Source organism: Mustelus asterias, chromosome 22 (assembly GCF_964213995.1).
Source record: "Mustelus asterias chromosome 22, sMusAst1.hap1.1, whole genome shotgun sequence".
Lineage (NCBI taxonomy): Eukaryota > Metazoa > Chordata > Chondrichthyes > Carcharhiniformes > Triakidae > Mustelus > Mustelus asterias.
The window spans coordinates 45,333,502-45,355,365 of record NC_135822.1 but is presented as its reverse complement, the minus strand read 5'-3'; the positions used below and the strand labels follow the sequence as shown (position 1 = coordinate 45,355,365).

Here is a 21,864-nt window from a genome sequence, read left to right as displayed (position 1 = left end):
GTATTATTTGCAAATTTGGAGATAATGATTTGGAAGAGGAAACTAAATGTATTAAGATATAATGTGAACAGTTGGGGTCCTAGCACAGATCCATGCGGTACCCCATTGGTCACTACTTGACAATCGGCTAAAGACCCATTTATGCCAACTCTTTGCTTCCTATCTGCAAACCAGCTTCCTAATCATCTCAAAACATTACCTGCAATCCCATGTGCTCTAACTTTACATAGTAGTCTGCGAAGTGAGACCTCATCAAAAGCCTTTTGAAAGTCTAAATAAACCACATCCATCAGTTCTTCCTCGGTCAACCTTACTAGTTACACGCTCAACGAATTCCAATAGATTCATCAAGCATGATTTCTCCTTTGTAAATCCATGCTGACTTTGTCTGATTATACCACTGCTTTCCAAATGTTGAGCTATGAAATCCTTGATAATTGATTCGAGCAACTTCCTCAGCACTGACGTTCACTCACTGGTCACTTGGAAGGACACTTGGAAGCTCAGAGGAAGAGATGAATCTAGGGATACTTAATCACAGATCCCTGAAGGCGGCAGAGCAGGTGAATAAGATAGTGAAGAAGACTTATGGGCTACTTGCTTTTATCAGTCGTAGTACAAAGTGTAAGATCAAGGAGGTACTGTTGGACGGAATGTTGGTTAGGCCACAGTTGGTGTACTGTGTACAGTTCTGGTCATCTCACTATAGGAAGGATGTGATTGCACTGGAATTGGTACAAAGGAGATTCACCAGGATGTTGCCTGGGATGGAGCTTTTGAGATACAAGGAGGCTTGGATTGGTTTCTTTAATGTGGAGATGCTGGCTTTGGACTGGGGTAAATACAGTAAGAGTTTTAACAACACCAGGTTAAAGTCCAACAGGTTTATTTGGTAGCAAATGCCATTAGAAATCATAGAAACCCTACAGTACAGAAAGAGGCCATTCGGCCCATCGAGTCTGCACCGACCACAATCCCACTCAGGCTCCACCCCCATATCCCTACATATTTTACCCACTAATCCCTCTAACCTATGCATCCCAGGACACTAAGGGGCAATTTTAACATGGCCGATCAACCTAACCCGCACATTTTTGGACTGTGGGAGGAAACCGGAGCACCTGGAGGAAACCCACGCAGACACGAGGAGAATGTGCAAACTCCACACAGACAGTGACCCAAGCCGGGAATCGAACCCAGGTCCCTGGAGCTGTGAAGCAGCAGTGCTAGCCACTGTGCTACCGTGCCGCCCCAAGCTTAGCTTTCGGAGCGCTGCTCCTTCGTCAGATGGAGTGAGATATCCTGCTGAATAAAGGATACAAATTCCACATGTTTAGGTAATTTCTAATCACCACAGGAACTCAATTTATGAATCCTACTGGGAGGTCAATCAAGGATCCCCCATGCAAGTCCTGGGGTTTATTATACTCTCCCTCTCCGAGTCTGAGGGCCCCCCTCGCTCTCAAGGCATCGAGGTCATCTTCGTCTTTTGGCCTGTGATTTACTCCCCATTTCACACTCCACATTGTCAGATGCGATATATTGTGTCAGTGAGCGTCTCTTTCTGGATGACCGTCGAACTATCCTTGCAGGTGATTCTTTTTCAACAATGACCTCTGTCTGGGATTTCGCTGCTACCGTATCCATTTCAGAGGTGGAGTCTTCATTGGCTATCTTTGAGACTGTTTAATCTGCTCTGTTTGTGAACAGAATTCCCACTCACCTGAAGGGGCTTGCAGCTCCGAAAGCTTGTGTGGCTTTTGCTACCAAATAAACCTGTTGGACTTTAACCTGGTGTTGTTAAACTTCTTACTATCTTTGAGACTCCCATTAGTTGAGTCCCTTTGTAGTCCATCAGTGTACTTAGGGTCCCAGATGGTATGTTCGCTTTGTTAGTTGCTTCTGTCAGCAGCTCCCAATGGTGTCGGTGGTCTATATGTTTCCTTAGAATCTTGTCCCCAACCTTGTCCCCTATTGTATAGGACGTTGGCCCCGTTCTTGAAAGGATCGTTCCTGGTGTCCATGGGGTGAAGTCTTCAAAGTTTCACATTTGGACAGTGTCCCCCTGGTGAAAAAACTCTATCAGCCTTTTGTCCATCATGGCTGCTTTTCCTCAATTCTTCCACTTAAGTTTGGTAAGATAAAGCTTAGCCTGGTCTGTCGGTGCCTGCCCATCAGTAATCCCGCGGTGATAATCCTGTCGTTGTGTGGTGCCGTCCTATAATTAAGGAGGAATCATGCCTATTTTGTGTCGATAGAACCTGTCTGTTTTTTCATTCCATTTTTGAAAACTTGGACTGCTTGCTCCGCTAATCTGTTTGATGATGGATGGTACGGAGCCGTGCGGACAGGTCTTACTCCGTTTATTGTTATGAATATCCTCAATTCTCCGCTGGTAAATGGGGCCCCATTGTCTGTCACAAAGACTCTGATATCCCATGAGTTCTAATAGATTGTCTAAGTCTTTCCACATGTTATATGATATGATGGACGCCATCCAGTGTATGCCAATCCACTGAGAATGGGCATCGATTAGTATCAGAGGCATTGGACCCATAAATAGTCCTGGGAAACCAGCATTGACCTGAACCCATGGTCTTCCTGGCCATTCCCGGTGTAAAAGGGAGCTACAGGTGGGACTTCCAGTTATCTTGACACATTCTTGGCTTTTACCATCTTCTTTATGCCCCATCTATGCCAGGCCACCAGACGTAGCTTCTCACTGATATCTTCATTTTTGATATCCCTGGATAGCCATTATGAAATTATTGAAGGATAGGCTTTTGGGCAGGCTACCTGGGCTCCCCATAGATAATGCCACCTTCTATGCTTAATTCTAGGTACTTTGTCACATACGGCTTTAAGACTTGTGTTGGACATTCTTGCATTCCTCCATTTAATATTACTTGGCTTTATTTTGCCAAACTGGGATTGTTCCGAGTCCAAGTCTTAATTTGTTCAGCTGAGATTGGTAAGATATCCATAAAATGTAATGCCATTACAACTTTGTCCATTTTCAGTGGTTAGGGTAAGTTTGTGGGCAAAGGTAGTTGGCTCAGGGCATCTGCATTGGTGATCTGTATCCCTGATCTATGTTCCAAGGTGTTCTCATAGGCGCTTAACAATAGCGCCCATTGCTGTATTTGAGCTGACGCTATGGAGGGAATCGATTTATGCTCAGAAAAAGGCCCAATCAAGGTTTGTGATCTGTTTTAATGGTAAAGTGTCAACCACAAGCATATTGATGAAATTTCTTCACTCTGAAGACCATTGCCAAACTCTCCGCTTCGATCTCTGCGTACCTTCTTTCCACATCGGCCAACCTCTGAGGCATACGCAATCGTACGCTCTATCCCGGTGCTCCATCGGTATGACGGTGCCGCACCATTCCATAGGGAGAGGCATCCAATGTTTTGAGCAACGGTCTTTGTGGTTGAAGTGGGTCAACACGTTCTGACTGTAATTGATGTTTCATCCTCACAAAACATCCTCCTGTGGTTCTTTCCAAGCCCACTTCTGATGTTCTTTTACAGAAACATCGAACCATACCATAGAATCCCCACAGTGCAGAAGGAGACCATTCAGCCCATCTAATCTGCACCAACCATGATTGCACCCAGCCCCTATCCCCGTAGCCCTATGTATTTACCCTGCTAATCCCCCGACACCAAGGGGCAATTGAGCATGGCCAATCAACCTAACCCCCACATCTTTGGACTGTGGGAGGAAACCGGAGCACCTGGAGGAAACCCCGCAGACCCGGGGAGAACGTGCAGACTCTGCACAGACAGTGACCCAAACTGGGAATCGAACCCAGGTCCCTGGCGCTGTGAAGCAGCAGTGCTAACCACTGTGCCACCGTGCCGCCAACAAAGCATAGTTAGTGGTGCCAGTAAGGTTGCCAAGTAATAGTTTGTGAGGTTGAGAAACAATTTTAATTTTGTTGTGTTCCTTGTTGTTGCAGCCTCTTTCCTGGACTGGGTGTAGGCCACCTTTGTCGACCCTATAGCTGAGGTACTTTACTTCAGTAGTCTGAAAAATGCATTTTTCCCTTTTTAGTCTGACCCCGGCTTCCGAGAACTGTCGCAAGACCCCCTCTAAATTTTCATGGTGTTTCTTGAAGCTCCTGTGATTAGAAAATCGTCAAGATAAACTATCACTCTGGGTATCCCCTGCCGTATGCTTTCCATTACTCTTTGGAAAATGCGCAAGCTGATGATACCCAAATTGTAGGCGAATATATTCGTATTTACCCTTGTGCATGTTTACTGTCATATACTGTCTTGATGACTCTTCTAGATCTAACTGGAGGTGGAATGACTCATATCCAGCTTTGTGAATATCTGTCCTCTAGACAATTTTGCGTTGAGGTTCTCTGTTCACGGTATCACTTGGAGAAATGCAGCGATCGAATAATGCACAGTTCTTCTAATCAGTTCAGCTCAGTCTCTACTTTGCTCACAGAGCATATGGAACTGGTCTTGTCTTAAAAAAATCTCAGGTGGACATCCAGGCCGACGTAAATATTTGCCTTGACCCCTTTTATCTTTCCAAGCCCTGTTTGGAAAATTTCTGGGTACTTCCCGATTACCTCGTATATGTTACCAATACCCATCTTGAAAATTTGCCATCAATCAAAGTGGATTTTTTTGTAACCAGCCCTTCCCAAAAGGCTATAGATCCTGGCCATTGTACCAGTATAATGGGAGCCGGACTGTCTGTTGGCCATATGTGATTGGGGTTACAGTGGTCCCAATCTTGCCTTAGTGTCTCTCAACTTGAGCGATAAGATGCCCAATTGTAATCTTCTAAATTCTCGCACCTCAACAATGGGTACCACTGCCCCGTGTCCACCTCCATGTTCAATGGGATTCCATTCACTTGAAACGGGATCTGTATTGGGGCTACCTAACTTAATTGTGCTAGTTCCTCTTCCCCAGCCTGACCTATCTAATACATTTTGTTTTGGGGTGGCTTCACCCTTCGATCTGGGCGTTGCACGCTATGTTTCGGTAACCTTGTTTGGGGTGGGCTCCCTGGCTGCATGCACAGTGTTGGTGTGCTAGTCAATCCTTAAACTGTGGGACTCCCTCTCGTCTGGTGCCAGGATTTCCTGTCTGCTCGTTTTTCCTCGCTGGCAACTGGAGGTCACAAGTTTGTTCAACTGGGGACCTGGGTCGGCAGTAGGAGGCCTGCCCGAGCCTAAGGATGTTATGTATGGGTCCTTGCAGCTCTCGTGCTTTCTTTGAGTTGCTAAATCACTTATGCTGCATGCTAAATGATCTCTCAGCATTTCAAGTAATGCTGAGACATACTTGTAATGCTCCGTTGGTTTTCTTCATCATGTCAGGAATTCTGTCTCTGGTTCCCCTGCAAATCTAGTTGTTCTATTGAACCTGTACTGTTCCAAGATAATGGATGGTTTAGGATCGTAATGATTTGCCACCATTTCCACTAACTCCTCAAAGGTCTTGCAATCTGGTGCTGCCGAATATGCCAGACTTTTTATAATACAAAGCATCATGCATGGTCATTAGGATGGCCTTTTGCTAGTTAGCACCTTCTATTCTGTTTGCCTGGAAGAAGTACTTCACTCTCTCAGCATATTGCAGTCAGTCCTCAACACTCGTGTTATATGGCTCAATTTCCCGAAAAACAGCATTTTAAATCTTCACGATGCAGGCTTACCAGAATCCACTGAGCAGGGTTACTGAAACATTCTTTGTACATCGTTGCCTGTATAATAACTCAGGAATCAGCTGTAAAGGAACAGTGCTTTATTGCACAAAGTAAAAGTAAAACCATAAGCCTGTGGTGAATACAAACAGATTCCTACAGGGACGATATAATAATGGACCCACTCAGGGGCCTGCTTTATAAAGGGCTTGGGATACGAGTTCCACCTGTTAAGATAATTACCTATCACCACAGGAACTCCTATTCTATGAATCCCACAGGGAGATCAATCAAGGATTTCCCATGTAAATCCTGGGGGGTTATCATAGACAGAAAGCAGGAAATTACAGGCCAGCTTAACATCTGTCGTAGGGAAAATGTTAGAAGTCATTATTAAAGGTGTTATAGCAGGACACTTGGGTAAGTTCAAGCTAATAAGGCAGAGTCAACATAGTTTTGTGCAAGTGAAATTATATTTAACCAATTTGTTGGGAGTTTTTTGAGGAAGTAACCTGCGCTATGGAAAAAGGGGATGAAAGCTGGATATTTCTGGAAGGCATTTGATAAAGTGCCACATCAAAGGTTATTGGAAAAATAAAAGCTCATAGTATAGAGGGTGACATATTGGCATGGGTAAAAGATTGAATGGCTAACAGGGATCAGAGACTAAGCATAACATGGGTCTATTTCAAATTTGCAAGCTGGAACAAGTGGTTTGCCACAGACTTCAGAATCATAGAATCCCTACAGTACAGAAGGAGGTCATCTGGCATTTCAACTATTTACAATTTATATAAATGAAGTGATTGTAAGGATGGTTGTCACATTTGTTGATGACACAAAGATAAGTAGAAATGTAAGTTGTGAAGGGGACACAAGCAAGTTACAAAAAGATATTGGGGCCGATTTTACCAAATCAGCTCTAAGTGCCAGGTGCAGTCGTAAATCAGACCCGTGCCCGGCAGCCGCGCTCCAGCGCCCCCATACGTCTTTTTTCGACGCGGGTCCAGTGGGCGGGGCCGAGCGCATTTGTATCTGTCGGAGCACCGAACTGCGCATGCTCAGTTCGAAGCCGCTGCACTCAGCGCGCCTGAGCGCGAAAGTCAAAGGCAGCGCTGACAACACTGCTGTCTGCGCTGCCTTGGGGGGGGCGGCGGGGGGGGCTGGCGGTGGGATGTGACGTCTCTTCCCTGGGGGGGGGAAGGATAGGGGGGGGGGAAGGATAGGGGGGATGTGACATCTCTTCCCTGAGGTGGGGGTGGGGGGGATCTGACATCTCTTCCCTGGGGGCGGGGGGGGGGGGGGGGGGGGCGGGTAGGGGGGGATCTGACGTCTCTTCCCTGAGGGAGGGGGGGGCGGGATCTGACCTCTCTTCCCAGGGGCAGAGACGTCACATTCCCCCCCCTACACTCTCCCCCCCACCCCCTCAGGGAAGAGATGTCACATCCCCCCTACCCCACCCCCTCAAGGAAGAGATGTCACATCCCCCCCTAACTCCCTCAGGGAAGAGACATCACATCCCCCCTCCCCGCCCTCAGGGAAGAGATGTCACATCCCCCCCCTCCCCCCCATGCCCCCCCCCTCAGGGAAGAGATGTCACATCCCCCCCTCCCCCCCCCCCCCATGCCCCCCTCCCACCCCAGGGAAGAGATGTCACATCCCCCCTACCCTCGCCTCAGGGAAGAGACATCACATCCCCCCCTCAGGGAAGAGATGTCACACACACCCGCCCCCCCGCCCCTGCCCAGTGAAGAGATGTCAACCTACCCATCAGGACCCCCGGAGCAAGGCCAGGATCCAGGATCGCAAGATGCTTTCGACAGACACCAGTGATCAAGGTAGGTCGGGGGCCCGGGGGTCCGATCCCGGAGGGGAGGGGGGGGGGGGGGGGTAGGCGTTGCTGGCGGGGCCTGCGTCCCAGGGTGGTCCGATTGGGGGGGGGGGAGGGCTGCCGGGGTGGTTCGCGGGGGCGATCCGCAAAGGGTGGTCGGGGGCGATTCGGCAGTTCAGTTGCTGAGTTGAAGCCCTATCGGACTTGAATTCAGCAACACGGTAAATGCACGGGCGCCGATCGGATCGGAGCCTCGTAAAGTGGGAATCCTTGGATAAGTTGGGCACGGACTTCATTATGCTGATTTAAATTCATGCAAATGCATTTAAATCAGCCCGCTGGCCGATTCCGGTGCGCGCCAGATCGGCGCCCGGATCAGCCGTTGGCAAAGGCGCAATTGGCCTTGGGTCGGGTCTGGACCGCATTTTAGGCCCGACGCCCAACTTTACCACGATTTCGCGCCTGTTTTCGGGCACGAAAGTTTGGTAAAATCGGGCCCATAGAGTGGTTAAGTGGGTGGGTAAATGGCGTATAATGTGGGAAAATATGAAATTGTTCATTTTAGGATTAAGAATTTTGAAAATCTAAGTGGTGAGAGATTGCAGAGCTCTGAGGTATGGAGGGACCTGGGTATCCAAGTGCATGAATCACAAAAACCTAGTAGGCGGGCACAGCAGCTAATAGAACATCATCATGTATTGCAAGGGGAATTGAATACGAAAGCAGGGAGTTAATGCTTCAGTTGTACAGGGCATTGGTGCAACCACATCTGGAGTACTATGCACAGTATTGGACTTATTCATTGAATCATTGAATCCCTACAGTATAGAAGGAGGCTATGTGGCTCATTGAGCCTGTACCGATAACAATTCCACCTAGGCCCTATCCCTGTAACCCCATGTATATAGCCTGCTCATCCCCCTGACACTAAGAGACAACTTAGCATGGCCAATCCACCTACCTGGCACATCTTTGGACTGTGGGAGGAAACCAGAGCACCTGGAGAAACCCACATAGACACGGGGAGCACATGCAGACTGCACACAGAAAGTCACCTGAGTCCAGAATTGAACCTGGGTCTCTGTCGCTGTGAGGCAGCATTGCTAATCACTGTGCCACCGTGCCACCCTAAGGAAAGATTTAAATGGACTGCAGTTCAGAGAAGGTTTACAAGACTAATACCTGGAATGGGTTGGTGGTCTTATGAGGAAGAGTAGGGCAGGATAGCTAATATCCGCTGGAGTTTAGAAGAGTAAGGGACACCTTGATTGAAACCATTAAGATCCTGAGGGGTATTGACAGGGTGAATGTTGAAAGAATGTTTCCTCTTGTGGGAGAATCTTGAACTCGGGGTAACTGTTTAAAAATAAGTCGCCCATTTAAAACAGAGATGAGATTAAATTTTTTCTGAGGGTGGTCAGTCTTTGAAACTCTCTTCCTGTAAAGGCAGTGGAAGCAGAGTTTGAATATTTTTAAGGCAGAAGTGGAGAGATTCTTGGTAAGCAAGAGGGTGATAGGTAATCGGGGGTAGGCAGGATGCAGATTTGAGGATATTATCAAATCAAGACTGGAGGGGCTGAATGGCCTACTCCTGCACCTCATTTGTATGCTTGTATGTATTTTTATGTAGCCAATTCTGTTCTATTCATAGATAGTGCCTGAACTAATAAACTTGCAAACTATTTTCAATTTTTGTTTCAATAAACATGAAGTTAGGCATGATTTCCTGAAATAAAACACAACTTCTGTATATCTTACCCGGAGGAAGGAGTCCAGTGAACCATTCTCCATAAACTCTGTGATTATCATTACTGGGCTGCTTTTGGTGACCACTCCTTCAAGATGGATAACATTTGGATGGTCAAACTGTCCCATGATGCTTGCTTCACTCAGGAAGTCCCGTCTCTGCTTCTCTGTATAACCAGATTTTAAGGTCTTGATAGCCACAAAAATCTCCCTTTTTCCAGGTAACTTGAGGTGCCCACTGCACACCTCTCCAAATTCACCTGGCAAGGAAGTCAAAATGATTAACCTCACAACTGCTTCCTGTTCAGAGTCTGCTTCCCTATAATACACATGGAAAGGAGATAATTCTGAACCTTCAGACTTTAGAAACGATGAAAATAAACCTTGTTATTGGCATCTCTCAAATTAGTTTCACATCAGTTATTTGCCTGGCAACATTAAACATTCTTGATGGACTAATCTAACCATCCATTCATTTCTATCTCTGCATTGGAGTTAAAGTGTTATAATGTGTTGCTGAGTATTCTTAGACCCATAATCAGTATTTCAGCTCCATGAGTACCCTGTTGGTCCAGTTTATATAAATCAATTACAGTTTCCTTTCTATATTTAACTAGATTCCCCTTCAATTATTAGTTTTAACTATCCCTTATGGTATAACATTCTACATTCCAACCATTCTCTGTCCAAAGACATTTCTCTGAAATTCCCGACTGGGTTTACTGCACCCATTGCATATCCACAATGTCTGGTCTCACCTGAGAGTGGAAACATGTTCTCTTTGTCCAGCATAGACCAGTGCAACAGAGAAACAGGTCAGATTGAGTTTGAAGGGCAATTTAGTGAGGTCAATTGCTCTGATGATTCTCCACATTCACAGGATTCTTACAGTGCAGAAGGAGGCCATTTGGCCCATCGGGTATGCACCGACTCTCTGACAGAGCATCCCACCCAGGCCCCATAGAGTCATAAAGATTTACAGCTTGGAAACAGGCCCTTCAGCCCAACTTGTCCATGCTGCTCTTTTTTTTAACCACCAAGCTAGTCCCAATTGCCCGCGTTTGGTCCATATTCCTTTATAGAACATAGAACATTACAGCGCAGTACAGGCCCTTCGGCCCTCGATGTTGCGCCGACCAGTGGAACCAATCTAAAGCCCCCCTAATCTACACTATTCCAATATCATCCATATGTTTATCCAATAACCATCTAAATGCTCTTAATGTTGATGAGTCCACTACTGCTGCAGGCAGGGCATTCCACGCCCTTACTACTCTCTGAGTAAAGAACCTATCTCTAATATCTGTCCGATATTTATCACCCCTCAACTTAAAGCTATGTCCCCTCGTGCTAGCCATCACCATCCTAGGAAAAAGGCTCTCACTATCCACCCTATCTAATCCTCTGATCATCTTGTATGCCTCTATTAAGTCACCTCTTAACCTTCTTCTCTCTAACGAAAACAACCTCAAGCCCCTCAGCCTTTCCTCATACGATTTTCCCACCATACCAGGCAACATCCTGGTAAATCTCCTCTGCACCCTTTCCAACACTTCCACATCTTTCCTATAATACGGCGACCAGAACTGTACGCAATACTCCAAATGCGGCCGCACCAGAGTTTTGTATAGTTGCAGCATGACCTCCTGGCTCCGAAACTCAATCCCTCTACCAATAAAAGCTAACACACCGTACGCCTTCTTAACAACCCTATCAACCTGGGTGCCAACTTTCAGGGATCTATGCATATGGACACCCAGATCCCTCTGTTCATCCACACTACCAAGTATCTTACCATTAGCCCAGTACTCTGTATTCCTGTTACTCCTTCCAAAGTGAATCACCTCACACTTTTCCGCATTAAACTCCATTTGCCACCTCTCAGCCCAGCTCTGCAGCTTATCTATGTCCCTCTGTAACTTGCCACTTCCCTCCGCACTGTCTACAACTCCACCGACTTTAGTGTCATCCGCAGATTTACTAATCCCTCCTTCCACGCCCTCATCCAGGTCATTAATAAAAATGACAAACAGCAGTGGCCCCAAAACAGATCCTTGCGGTACACCACTAGTAACTGAACTCCAGGATGAATATTTCCCATCAACCACCACCCTCTGTTTTCTTCCAGCTAGCCAATTCATGATCCAAACCTCTAAATCACCCTCAATCCCATGTGTCTGTATTTTTTGCAAAAGCTTACCATGTGGAACCTTATCAAGTGCTTTGCTGAAATCCATATACACCACATCAACCGCTTTACCCTCATCCACCTCTTTAGTCACCTTCTCAAAGAACTCAATAAGGTTCGTGAGGCACGACCTACCCTTCACAAAACTGTGCTGACTATCCCTAATCAAATTATTCCTTTCTAGGTGATTATAAATCCTATCTCTTATAATCCTTTCCAATACTTTGCCCACAACAGAAGTAAGGCTCACCGGTCTATAATTACCAGGGTTGTCCCTACTCCCCTTCTTGAACAAGGGGACAACATTTGCTATCCTCCAGTCTTTTGGCACTGTTCCTGTAGTCAATGACGACACAAAGATCAAAGGCTCTGCAATCTCCTCTCTAGCCTCCCAGAGAATCCTAGGATAAATCCCATCCGGCCCAGGGGACTTATCTATTTTTACCCTTTCCAGAATTGCTAACACCTCCTCCGTATGAACATCAATCCCATCCAGTCCAACAGCCTGCATCTCAGTACTCCCCTCGACAACACTGTCCCTCTCCAGTGTGAATACTGACGAAAAATATTCATTTAGTGCCTCTCCTATCTCTTCAGACTCCACGCACAACTTCCCACTACTGTCCTTGACTGGCCCTAATCTTACCCTCGTCATTCTTTTACTCCTGACATACCTATAGAAAGCTTTAGGGTTTTCCTTGATCCTACCTGCCAAACACTTCTCATGTCCCCTCCTGGCTCTTCTTAACTCTTTCCTTAGGTCCTTCCTGGCTAACTTGTAACTCTCAAGTGCCCTTACTGAGCCTTCACATCTCATCTTAACATAAGTCTCCTTCTTCCTCTTCACAAGAGACTGTAAATTTTGCTCCTTTGTATACTTAATCCCTTTTGAAGGCTCTGGTGAAATCTGAGCACCACATTATCAGGCAGTGCATTTTAAATCCAAATAACTCCTTGGGATAGTGTGTGGAACTTTTGTTTGGGGGCGGGGGGCAGATTGGAGATTTATTTTTGAATTCATGCTTGGGTGTGAATGATGATTCGGCATTGAACGGCTATCCCTTGAGTAGTGGGGAGTTCCCTTTGTGATTTGCTTGGCCACTTCAGAGGGCAGTCAACCATATTGATTGTGGTGAACCATCGTTGGTTCCCACTGGATAGTACTGGGCCAGGGCTGGCCAGCACTATGGGAATGTATATAGGTTACTGTGGGATTGTACTAATGTTGTTGTTGGGCTAGGGTGGGATTGATACACCTGTGATTGTTACTGTTGTGGCACATCCCAGTCGGGCTCCGCCTCCTGGGAGAGGTATAAGACCCCCTGCTCGGACGGGACCCCTTCAGTCTGGGATAGTGTGTTAAAGTTCTGATAGTTCCATTGTTAGTTAATAAAAGCCTTCTTTTACCGAAGCTTTGAGCCTCGTGTCCAATTGATGCGTATCAATTTTATTAACTAAAATTAAACTCTCGACGGAAGAAAAAAAAGAAAGGAGAGTATGGAGCAAATCCTAAAGCCAGAACGTCTGACGCTAGATCCACGTGCGGTGGGCGCTTCTAACACCTTCGACCACTGGCTGAAGTGTTTTGAAGATTACCTAGCAGCCTCCGCAGCGGTCACCACAGATGATGACAGACTCCGGGTCCTCCATGCGAGGGGAAGCGACACAGTCTACCTCGTGATCCGTGCGGCCACCACTTACCCGAAGGCCCTCGAGCTTCTAAAGAAGCGCTATACGAAACCTCCTAACGAGATCCACGCTCGTTACCTCCTCGCTACACGACGTCGGCAGTCGGGCGAAACCATGGAGGACTACGCCAATGAGCTCTTGCAGCTTGCCAGGGGCTGCGACTGCAAAGCTGTGTCGGCTGAGCAGAGCATGTACGACCTCGCCCGAGATGCGTTTGTGGCCGGGGTCGGGTCTTCATACATCCGTCTCAAGCTGCTAGAAAAGGGGAATCTCAACCTGACCCAAGCTATGGAATTAGCTGAAATGCTTGAGGCGGCTTCGAAGAGCTTGGTCCTGTATCCGGAGGACCACGTGGAGACAATGTGGCAGGAGCAGTCGCAAATCCCTCCTCGCCCCTCGGGCTTGAAGTGCAGTGTTATGGCGTGCTCCCATGTGGACCAGACGACGGCTGCAGCCCCATGCGGCCCGCGGTGCTACTTCTGCGGAGGAGCCAAACATACACGACAAAAGTGTCCCGCTAAAGCGGTAGTCTGTACCGCATGCGGTAAAAAAGGGCATTATGCGAAGGTGTGCAGATCGAAGCCCAGGAATGGCAGTGCGGCCTGTGACCCTTCAGAACGGGGATCATCACCATCGTCGTCGAAGTACTCACGGGGTTCGTCCACGTGCGAGTCCAGGACGACGCCATTGCGGTCGACGGAGTCGGAGGAGGATGACCACCAGGGGTCGCTACGTTTGGCGCCCTTACCCATGTGCGATTCATGGGGGCGGCCATTTTGGTCGACGATGACCATGAGCGACCAGCAGGGGTCCTCAGCATCAACCTCAGCTGCCTGCAGTGACGTTCACGGACCAACGGGGGCGTCGATCACCCTGGACCAGGCCAAGCCCCATAGACTCGATCGTTCAATAATGGATATCCAGGTAAACAATCATGTGCTTTATTGTCTGTTTGATAGCGGGAGCACTGAGAGCTTTATCCACCCTGACACAGTGAAGAGGTGTGGACTCCAGATTCAACCTGCCAAACAGACAATCTCTATGGCATCAAGGTCCCGGTCTGTCGCTGTGCTAGGACGTTGTGTGGTAACTTTGAAAGTGCAAGGCACAATTTACGAGCGTTTCAGGCTCCTTGTGTTGCCGCATCTTTGCGCACCAATTCTCCTCGGACTAAACTTTATGGTCCACATGAAGAATGTGATCTACAGTACGGTGGGCCACTCCCTTCGCTGACAGTGGGAGAACAGCTGCAGTCTCCAAATTGTCCAAAGCGCCCCGCCTGCAATCTTTCTACGTTAAAGATCACCACACCCTCTTTATTTCAGAATCTGGTACCAGGCTGCAAGCCCATCGCTACTAAAAGTAGGCGTTACAGCACTGAGGATCGGATCTTCATCAGATCTGAGGTTCAGCGACTCCTCAAAGAAGGGATCATACAGCCCAGTGTTAGTCCGTGGAGAGCACAGGTTGTGGTGGTCAAGAGCGGGAACAAACCCCGGATGGTCATTGATGACAGTCAGACCATTAACCGATATACGCAGCTGGATGCGTATCCTCTCCCGCGCATATCTGATATGGTCAATCAGATTGCGCAGTACCGGGTGTTCTCCACCATAGACCTTAAGTCCGCCTACCACCAACTCCCCATTCGCCCAGAGGACCGACAATACACGGCCTTTGAGGCGGATGGTCGTCTGTATCATTTCCTTAGGGTTCCATTTGGTGTCACCAATGGGGTCTCGGTCTTCCAGCGTGCTATGGACCGACTGGTGGACCAGAACAGGCTGCGGGCTACCTTCCCGTCCCTGGATAATGTCACCATCTGCGGCCGTGATCAGCAGGACCATGACACAAATCTCCAGAACTTCTTACGCACTGCATCTCGCCTGAATTTGACCTACAACAGGGAGAAGTGTGTATTCCGTACACGCCGGTTAGCCATCCTGGGATACGTGGTGGAAAACGGGGTCATTGGCCCTGATCCAGACCGTATGCGCCCCCTTGCTGAACTTCCCTTGCCCGCTAGCGCAAAAGCACTGAGAAGATGCCTCGGCTTCTTCTCCTATTATGCGCAGTGGGTCCCCAACTACGCGGACAAAGCCCGTCCGCTTATTAAGTCCACGACTTTTCCACTCACGCCAGAGGCCCAATTGGCCTTCAAGGAATTGAAACACGACATCGCGAAAGCCACGATGCACGCGGTAGACGAATCCATCCCTTTTCAGGTGGAAAGCGATGCATCTGATTTCGCCCTGGCCGCCACACTTAACCAGGCGGGCAGGCCCGTCGCGTTTTTTTCCTGCACCCTCCAAGGCCCCGAAATTCGGCATTTGGCGGTGGAGAAGGAGGCCCAGGCCATTGTGGAGGCCGTCAGACACTGGCGCCATTACCTGGCGGGAAAGCGGTTCACCCTGATCACGGACCAGCGGTCCGTGGCATTCATGTTCAACAACACGCAGAGGGGCAAGATCAAGAATGACAAGATCTTGCGGTGGAGAATTGAACTCTCCACCTATAACTACGATATCATGTATCATCCAGGGAAACTCAATGAGCCCTCGGATGCCCTCTCGCGCGGAACATGCGCTACTACGCAGGAGGATCGCTTGAACGCCCTCCATAATGACCTGTGCCATCCTGGGGTCACTCGGCTCTACCACTTTGTCAAAGCCCGCAACCTGCCTGACTCGGTGGAGGACGTCAGGTCGGTGACAAGGAGCTGTCGGATTTGCGTGGAATGCAAACCGCACTTTTACCGACCTGACCGGGCACATTTGGTCAAGCCCACTCGCCCCTTCGAGAGGCTGAGTGTTGATTTTAAGTGCCCCCTTCCCTCAACAGGTCGGAACGTGTACTTTCTGAACATAATAGATGAGTACTCCCAGTTCCCGTTTGTTGTCCCCTGCGCGGACACATCGGCTGCGGTGGAGAATCAAGGCATTCGTGATCTTTTTACCCTGTTCGGGTACCCCAGCTATATCCATAGCGACAGGGGCTCGTCGTTCATGAGCAATGACTTGAGGCAATTCCTGCTCTCATACGGGATTGCCTCTAGTAGGACGACGAGTTACAACCCTAGGGGTAATGGACAGGTGGAACGAGAGAATGCTACAGTCTGGAAGGCTGTCCTATTGGCGTTGAAGTCCAAAGGCCTTCCAGTCTCCCGTTGGCAGGAGGTCCTCCCTGATGCGCTTCACTCCATTCGCTCCCTCCTGTGTACGGCAACCAATGCTACTCCCCACGAGAGGATGTTCTCATTCCCTCGGAAGTCGTCCTCGGGGATATCTTTACCAGCCTGGTTGACGTACCCAGGACCCGTCCTCCTGCGGCGACATGTAAGGGCCCGCAAGTCCGACCCCTTGGTCGAACAGGTCCACCTCCTCCACGCCAACCCTCAGTATGCCTATGTGGCATATCCTGACGGGCGAGAGGACACAGTCTCGATCCGAGACCTGGCGCCCGCAGGGGACGTAGCAACTCCTGTCGCTGCCATACCCCCAGTGACGAATCCCTTATCCCTTATTTCTCCCCCGAACGTGGCGCGGACAGCATCGGGACCAGTGCTTAACAGTTTTACTCCAATGCACAGCTTGCCTGAGCCCCGAAGATCGTCGCCACCGCAGAATGTGTCAGGATCCCCTGCACTACCGTTTCATCAGGGTCAACCGGCCTGTGAGTCCGTGGGAGAACAGCTGGATGCCGTTTTGGGGAGAACGCCACCGCAAGTACCTACTCCGGTGTCACCGCCGGTATTGAGGAGGTCACAACGATGGTGCGGTCCTCCAGACCATCTGAACTTATAATCTGTTGACATTTTAGTCTGTTTTCATACCCCGCCGGCCTTTGTTCTCAAAGGAGGGGTGAATGTGGTAAACCATCGTTGGTTCCCACTGGATAGTACTGGGCCAGGGCTGGCCAGCACTATGGGAATGTATATAGGTTACTGTGGGATTGTACTAATGTTGTTGTTGGGCTAGGGTGGGATTGATACACCTGTGATTGTTACTGTTGTGGCACATCCCAGTCGGGCTCTGCCTCCTGGGAGAGGTATAAGACCCCCTGCTCGGACAGGACCCCTTCAGTCTGGGATAGTGTGTTAAAGTTCTGATAGTTCCATTGTTAGTTAATAAAAGCCTTCTTTTACCCGAAGCTTTGAGCCTCGTGTCCAATTGATGCGCATCATTGATGTGAGTCTGGATTCATCTGTGGACCAGACCACAGGAACATCGGATTCCCTTTACTAAAGGATGGACATTAGTGAAGCAGATAGGGTTTTCCCACAATCATGCATTGCACGGTAACCCTTTCAGATACTCTCATTTTAATAGAAAAAAGAACAAAGAAAAGTACAGTACAGGAACAGGCCCCACGGCCCTCCAAACCTGCGCCGATCATGATGCCCCAACGAAACTGAAAAAAAAAGTATTTTGCCCTTTCTTGATCCATAGCCTTCTATTCATCACTTCCCTCTTCATGCACTCATTCAGATGCCTCTTAAATGTTGCTAATGTGCCTGCTTCCACCACCTCCTCTGGCAGCGTGTTCCAGGCACCCACCACTGTCTGTGTGAAAAACTTCCCCTGCATATCTCCCTTAAACTTTCACCTTCTCACCTTGAACCTGTGCCCCATTGTAATTCACACTGCAACCCTGCGAAAAAACCTCTGACTAACCACCCTGTCTATGCCTCTCATAATTTTGTAGACCTTTGCACTCTTTCTAGTTTAATCCCATAATCCCTGTGTATTTAACATGGCCAAGCCACCTAACCTGCACATCTTTGGACTGTGGGAAGAAACCGGAGCACCCGGAGGAAACCCACCCAGATACGGGGAAGATGTGCAAACTGTACAGTCACCCAAAGCCGGAATCAACCTGCGGTCTCCCCTCAGCTTCTGTCTTTCCAGTGAAAACAATCCTAGTTTATTCAACTTCTCCTCATAGCAAACACTCTCGAAACCAGGCAACATGCTGGTGAACCTTCTTTGCACACTTTCCAAAACTTCTACGTCCTTTTGGCAATGTGGTGACCAGAACTGCATGCAATACTCCAAATGCTGCCGAACCAAGGTTTTATATGGCTGCTACATGATTTTCCAACTCTTGTACTCAATGCCCTGGCCAATGAAGGCAAGCATGCTATATGCCTTCTTAATCACCTTGGCCACCTGTGTTGCTACTTTTAGGAAACTGTGGACCTGCATGTCCAGGTCCCTCTGTGTGTTAATGTTCCTAAGGGTTCTGCCATTTTACAGTATAATTACAGTATAATTCACACCTAAATTTGATCCTCCACACAGATCAGCTTGATGGTCAATATCTTTTCCCAAAGATAGGGGAGTTTAAAACTAGGTGGCATAGGTTTAAGGTGAGAGGTGAGAGATACAAAAGTGTCCAGGGGGACAATTTTTTCATACAGAGAGTGGTGAGTATCTGAAACAAGCTGCCAGAGGTAGTCGTAGAGGCGGATACAATTTTGTCTTTTAAAAAGCATTTAGACAGTTACATGGGTAAAATGGGTATATAGGGATATGGGCCAAATGCGGACAATTGGGATTAGTTTCGGAGTTTTAATAAAATAGGGCGGCATGGACAAGTTTAGCCGAAAGGCCTGTTTCCATGCTGTAAACATCTATGACTCTATGACTCCAAAATGCTTCACCTCGCATTTGTCTGGATTAAACTCCATCTGCCGTTTCTGTGTCCAAGTCTCCAATCAATCTATATCCTGTTGTATCCTCTGACAATTCCCCAGCACTAATTTGGGACTGGAACTCATGTCTTTGACTCATTTATCTAAATTACTAGTCCAGTAATTTATTTTTTGAAGAGGTCATTCGGCTTATTGAGTCTGCACCGACTATTCGACAGAGTATCTTACTCAGGCCCTCTTCTCCTACCCTATCCCCGTAACCCCACACATTTCCCTTGGTTAATCCACCTTACCTGCATATCTTTGGATTGTGGGAGGAAACTGGTGCACTTGGAGAAACCCTGCACAGACATAGGGGAATGTGCAAACTCCACAAGTCACCCAAGGCCAGAATGAACCTAGGTCCCTGGAACTGTGAGGAAGCAGTACTGACCATTGTGTCGTGCCATAGAACTAATATGGAACTGAATAATATGAGGCAACAGGTTCTGTGAACCTCTCCACTCTGGCTAGCAAACTGAAGTCAACACCAGCTCAGCTATCCAAAACTGGCAGTCTCACAGTGATCACCATCAGTAGCTACACTGATACTAGTCCAGCAGTTGAGTCAGAGGTCACCCCAGGTATCTGGCAGAGTGTTCACATAGAGAATACTGCCGATGGGGGGGGATGTTCCCACGTAGAGAAACCTGTGGTGGGAGAAGGGGTGGGGGGGTGGTGTTAAATCTTAGTAGTAATGGGATGAGGCCTGAAGGTGGCACTAATTGCTATCTGCTGGATGTTATGTGCCCCTCCCCCACTCCAAACCCACCCACAATGGAAGTGTACAAACCAACCCATAATCATTATCCATCATTCCCAATTTTTGGGACAGATTAGGGATAGTTTCCATTTCCTTCCACCCTGTGTGGACTGGTTCTACCTGAATGACCCATTCGGTTTCCATCGCTGCATTGTAGTTACAAACTTTAACAAAGCCTTAACAGTGACGAAACAGGCCATTCAGTCCAATGGACCCCTGCCAGCATTTTTACTGCACTGTGGCTTCATTCTATGCTTGCCATTTCAATCCATCCACTTATTCATTTATTTCCTTTTCCCTCATTAAATTTCCCAAAAGCTTTTATGCCATTCAACTCAACTCCTGGAAGTCACGTTAAGCCCTGACTTCCACATCTGGACATTGGTGTGGGGCTGAATGCCAGAGCCCACTTTCTGCGTGGCATTCTCCTGCAGATGCTGAAGGGGTCTGTGGGCTGGGTGGAGCTGAGAAAAGGTGATGGGAAGAGGTGAATCCTCAGGGTGCAGAACTCAAAGCCCCGAGGAGAGGAAGCAGGCATGAAGAAGAAGCAGCAGTTTTTTCATATGAAAACAGCAATGAAAGGAGCAAGAGCTACATTGAGAGTAGCCAAAACCTCTGTCAGTGTCTGGAGAACTGCTGAGGGGAGTTGTGACAGGCATATAGCTGATAGAGGGCAAGGAGGATCATCTGGACAACACATAACACCTCCTCCTGGGTTATGAAGCCCTGAAGTAAGGGAGATACCCTTCATGATCAGAATAGCAAGGTAATCTGTATATTCTATCAGCTGGAAGATAGCTGGATAGATTTGAAATGTCAAGTGACCCTTTGGCTAAAGACTGATTGAAGGATGAACAGACATTCTTGGCAAGCAAGGGCCTCACCAGGAGTGAGCAGGTGGTATCCCTGATGGAACATCTGTTTGGCAAAGCCAAGGGGAAAAACTGATGTCCAAAGGGGCTCATATCTGATCTCTGAAGTCCTGACATGGATGTTTATTGACAACAGTATTCTACCAAAGGAAAAGTCTTGGGGCTGAATATAACAAGATGTGGAGGGGTTTGGTGAGGGTTAAGGCTGTGATTTGGTAGGAAGAAAGGGGTCACTCTACCTGGAAGCAGCCCTCCAATTGGCAAAGGACTCTCTGAAAATAGTACTTTCACCCACGTTTTTCTCACACTTTGAAGAGATTGTTTCTAGAAGCTTCTCCACCCCTGAAATTGAATTGGCTGGTCTGTAATTGCTAAGTTTATTCTTACAACCTTAATTGAACAAGTGAATGTTTGCAGTTGCTGAACCTCTGGCACCTCCCCTAACTCTAGGGAGGACTGGATGATTATGACCAATGTTCTTGTAATTTCCACTCTCACTTCCTTCAATATCTTTGGATGCATCTCATCCGGTCCCGGTGTCTTGTCAATGTTCAGTACCGACAGTCGGTTCAACACTTCCTCCTTATCAATTTTGGGCACTTTAAGGGACAGAGTTCTCTCCTCTGTCACCATGGTCCGGGTGGCATCTACCTCCTTGGCAAAGACAGATGCAAAGTATTCATTTAATATCTCAGCCACGCCCCCAGCCTCCGTGTGCAGCTCACCTTTTAGGTCCCTAATTGGCCCAACTCTTCCTTTTACCACTGTTTTGGAGGTGGGTAATTCTGTCTTTTAAAAAGCATTTAGACAGTTACATGGGTAAGATGGAGATAGAGGGATATGGGCCAAACCCGGGCAATTGGGAACAGCTTTGTGGTTAAAAACTGGGCGGCATGGACAAGTTGGGCCAAAGGACCTGTTTCCATGCTGTAAACCTCTACGACTCTATATTAGGGTCTTCAGGCGAGATAGAGGAGGATGTCAAAAGGGAGGTGGTGTAGCACTATTAAGTAAAGAGTCACTAACTGCAACAAAGAGAGATGATCTTGGAAGGGTCTTCAAACAAGGCTTTGTGGGTTGAACTTCGGAATATAAAGAGGGAAGCCACACTACTGAGTGTATCATAGGCCCCCAAAGAGTACACGGGAAATAGAGGAGCAAATATGTAGACAGTGCACAGAGGCGTGTAAGAGTAATAATTGAGTAACTATGCTAGGGGATTTTAACTTTCCCAACATAAATTGAGATAGTCATAGTTTAAGGATTTAGATGGGGCGTGTTTCTTGAAATGTATCCATGGGACTTTTTAGTATCAATATTTGGCAGGCCCAACAAGTGCTGGATCTGGTTCTGGGAGCGAAGCTGGACAAGTGTGCAATGTGGCAGTGGGGGAGCATTTTAGCAATG

General features: G+C 47.9%; 1 protein-coding gene across 1 annotated transcript in view; it reads right to left on the bottom strand.

Moving 5' to 3' along the window:
• The window catches only part of LOC144509694 (ephrin type-B receptor 2), a 1,012,102-nt gene that overhangs the window by 114,998 nt on the left and 875,240 nt on the right, over nucleotides 1-21,864 (bottom strand). The window contains exon 12 of the mRNA XM_078238477.1: nucleotides 9,266-9,513. Within this exon, the coding sequence (XP_078094603.1) occupies nucleotides 9,266-9,513 (248 nt within the window). The remainder of the gene's footprint in view (nucleotides 1-9,265; nucleotides 9,514-21,864) is intronic.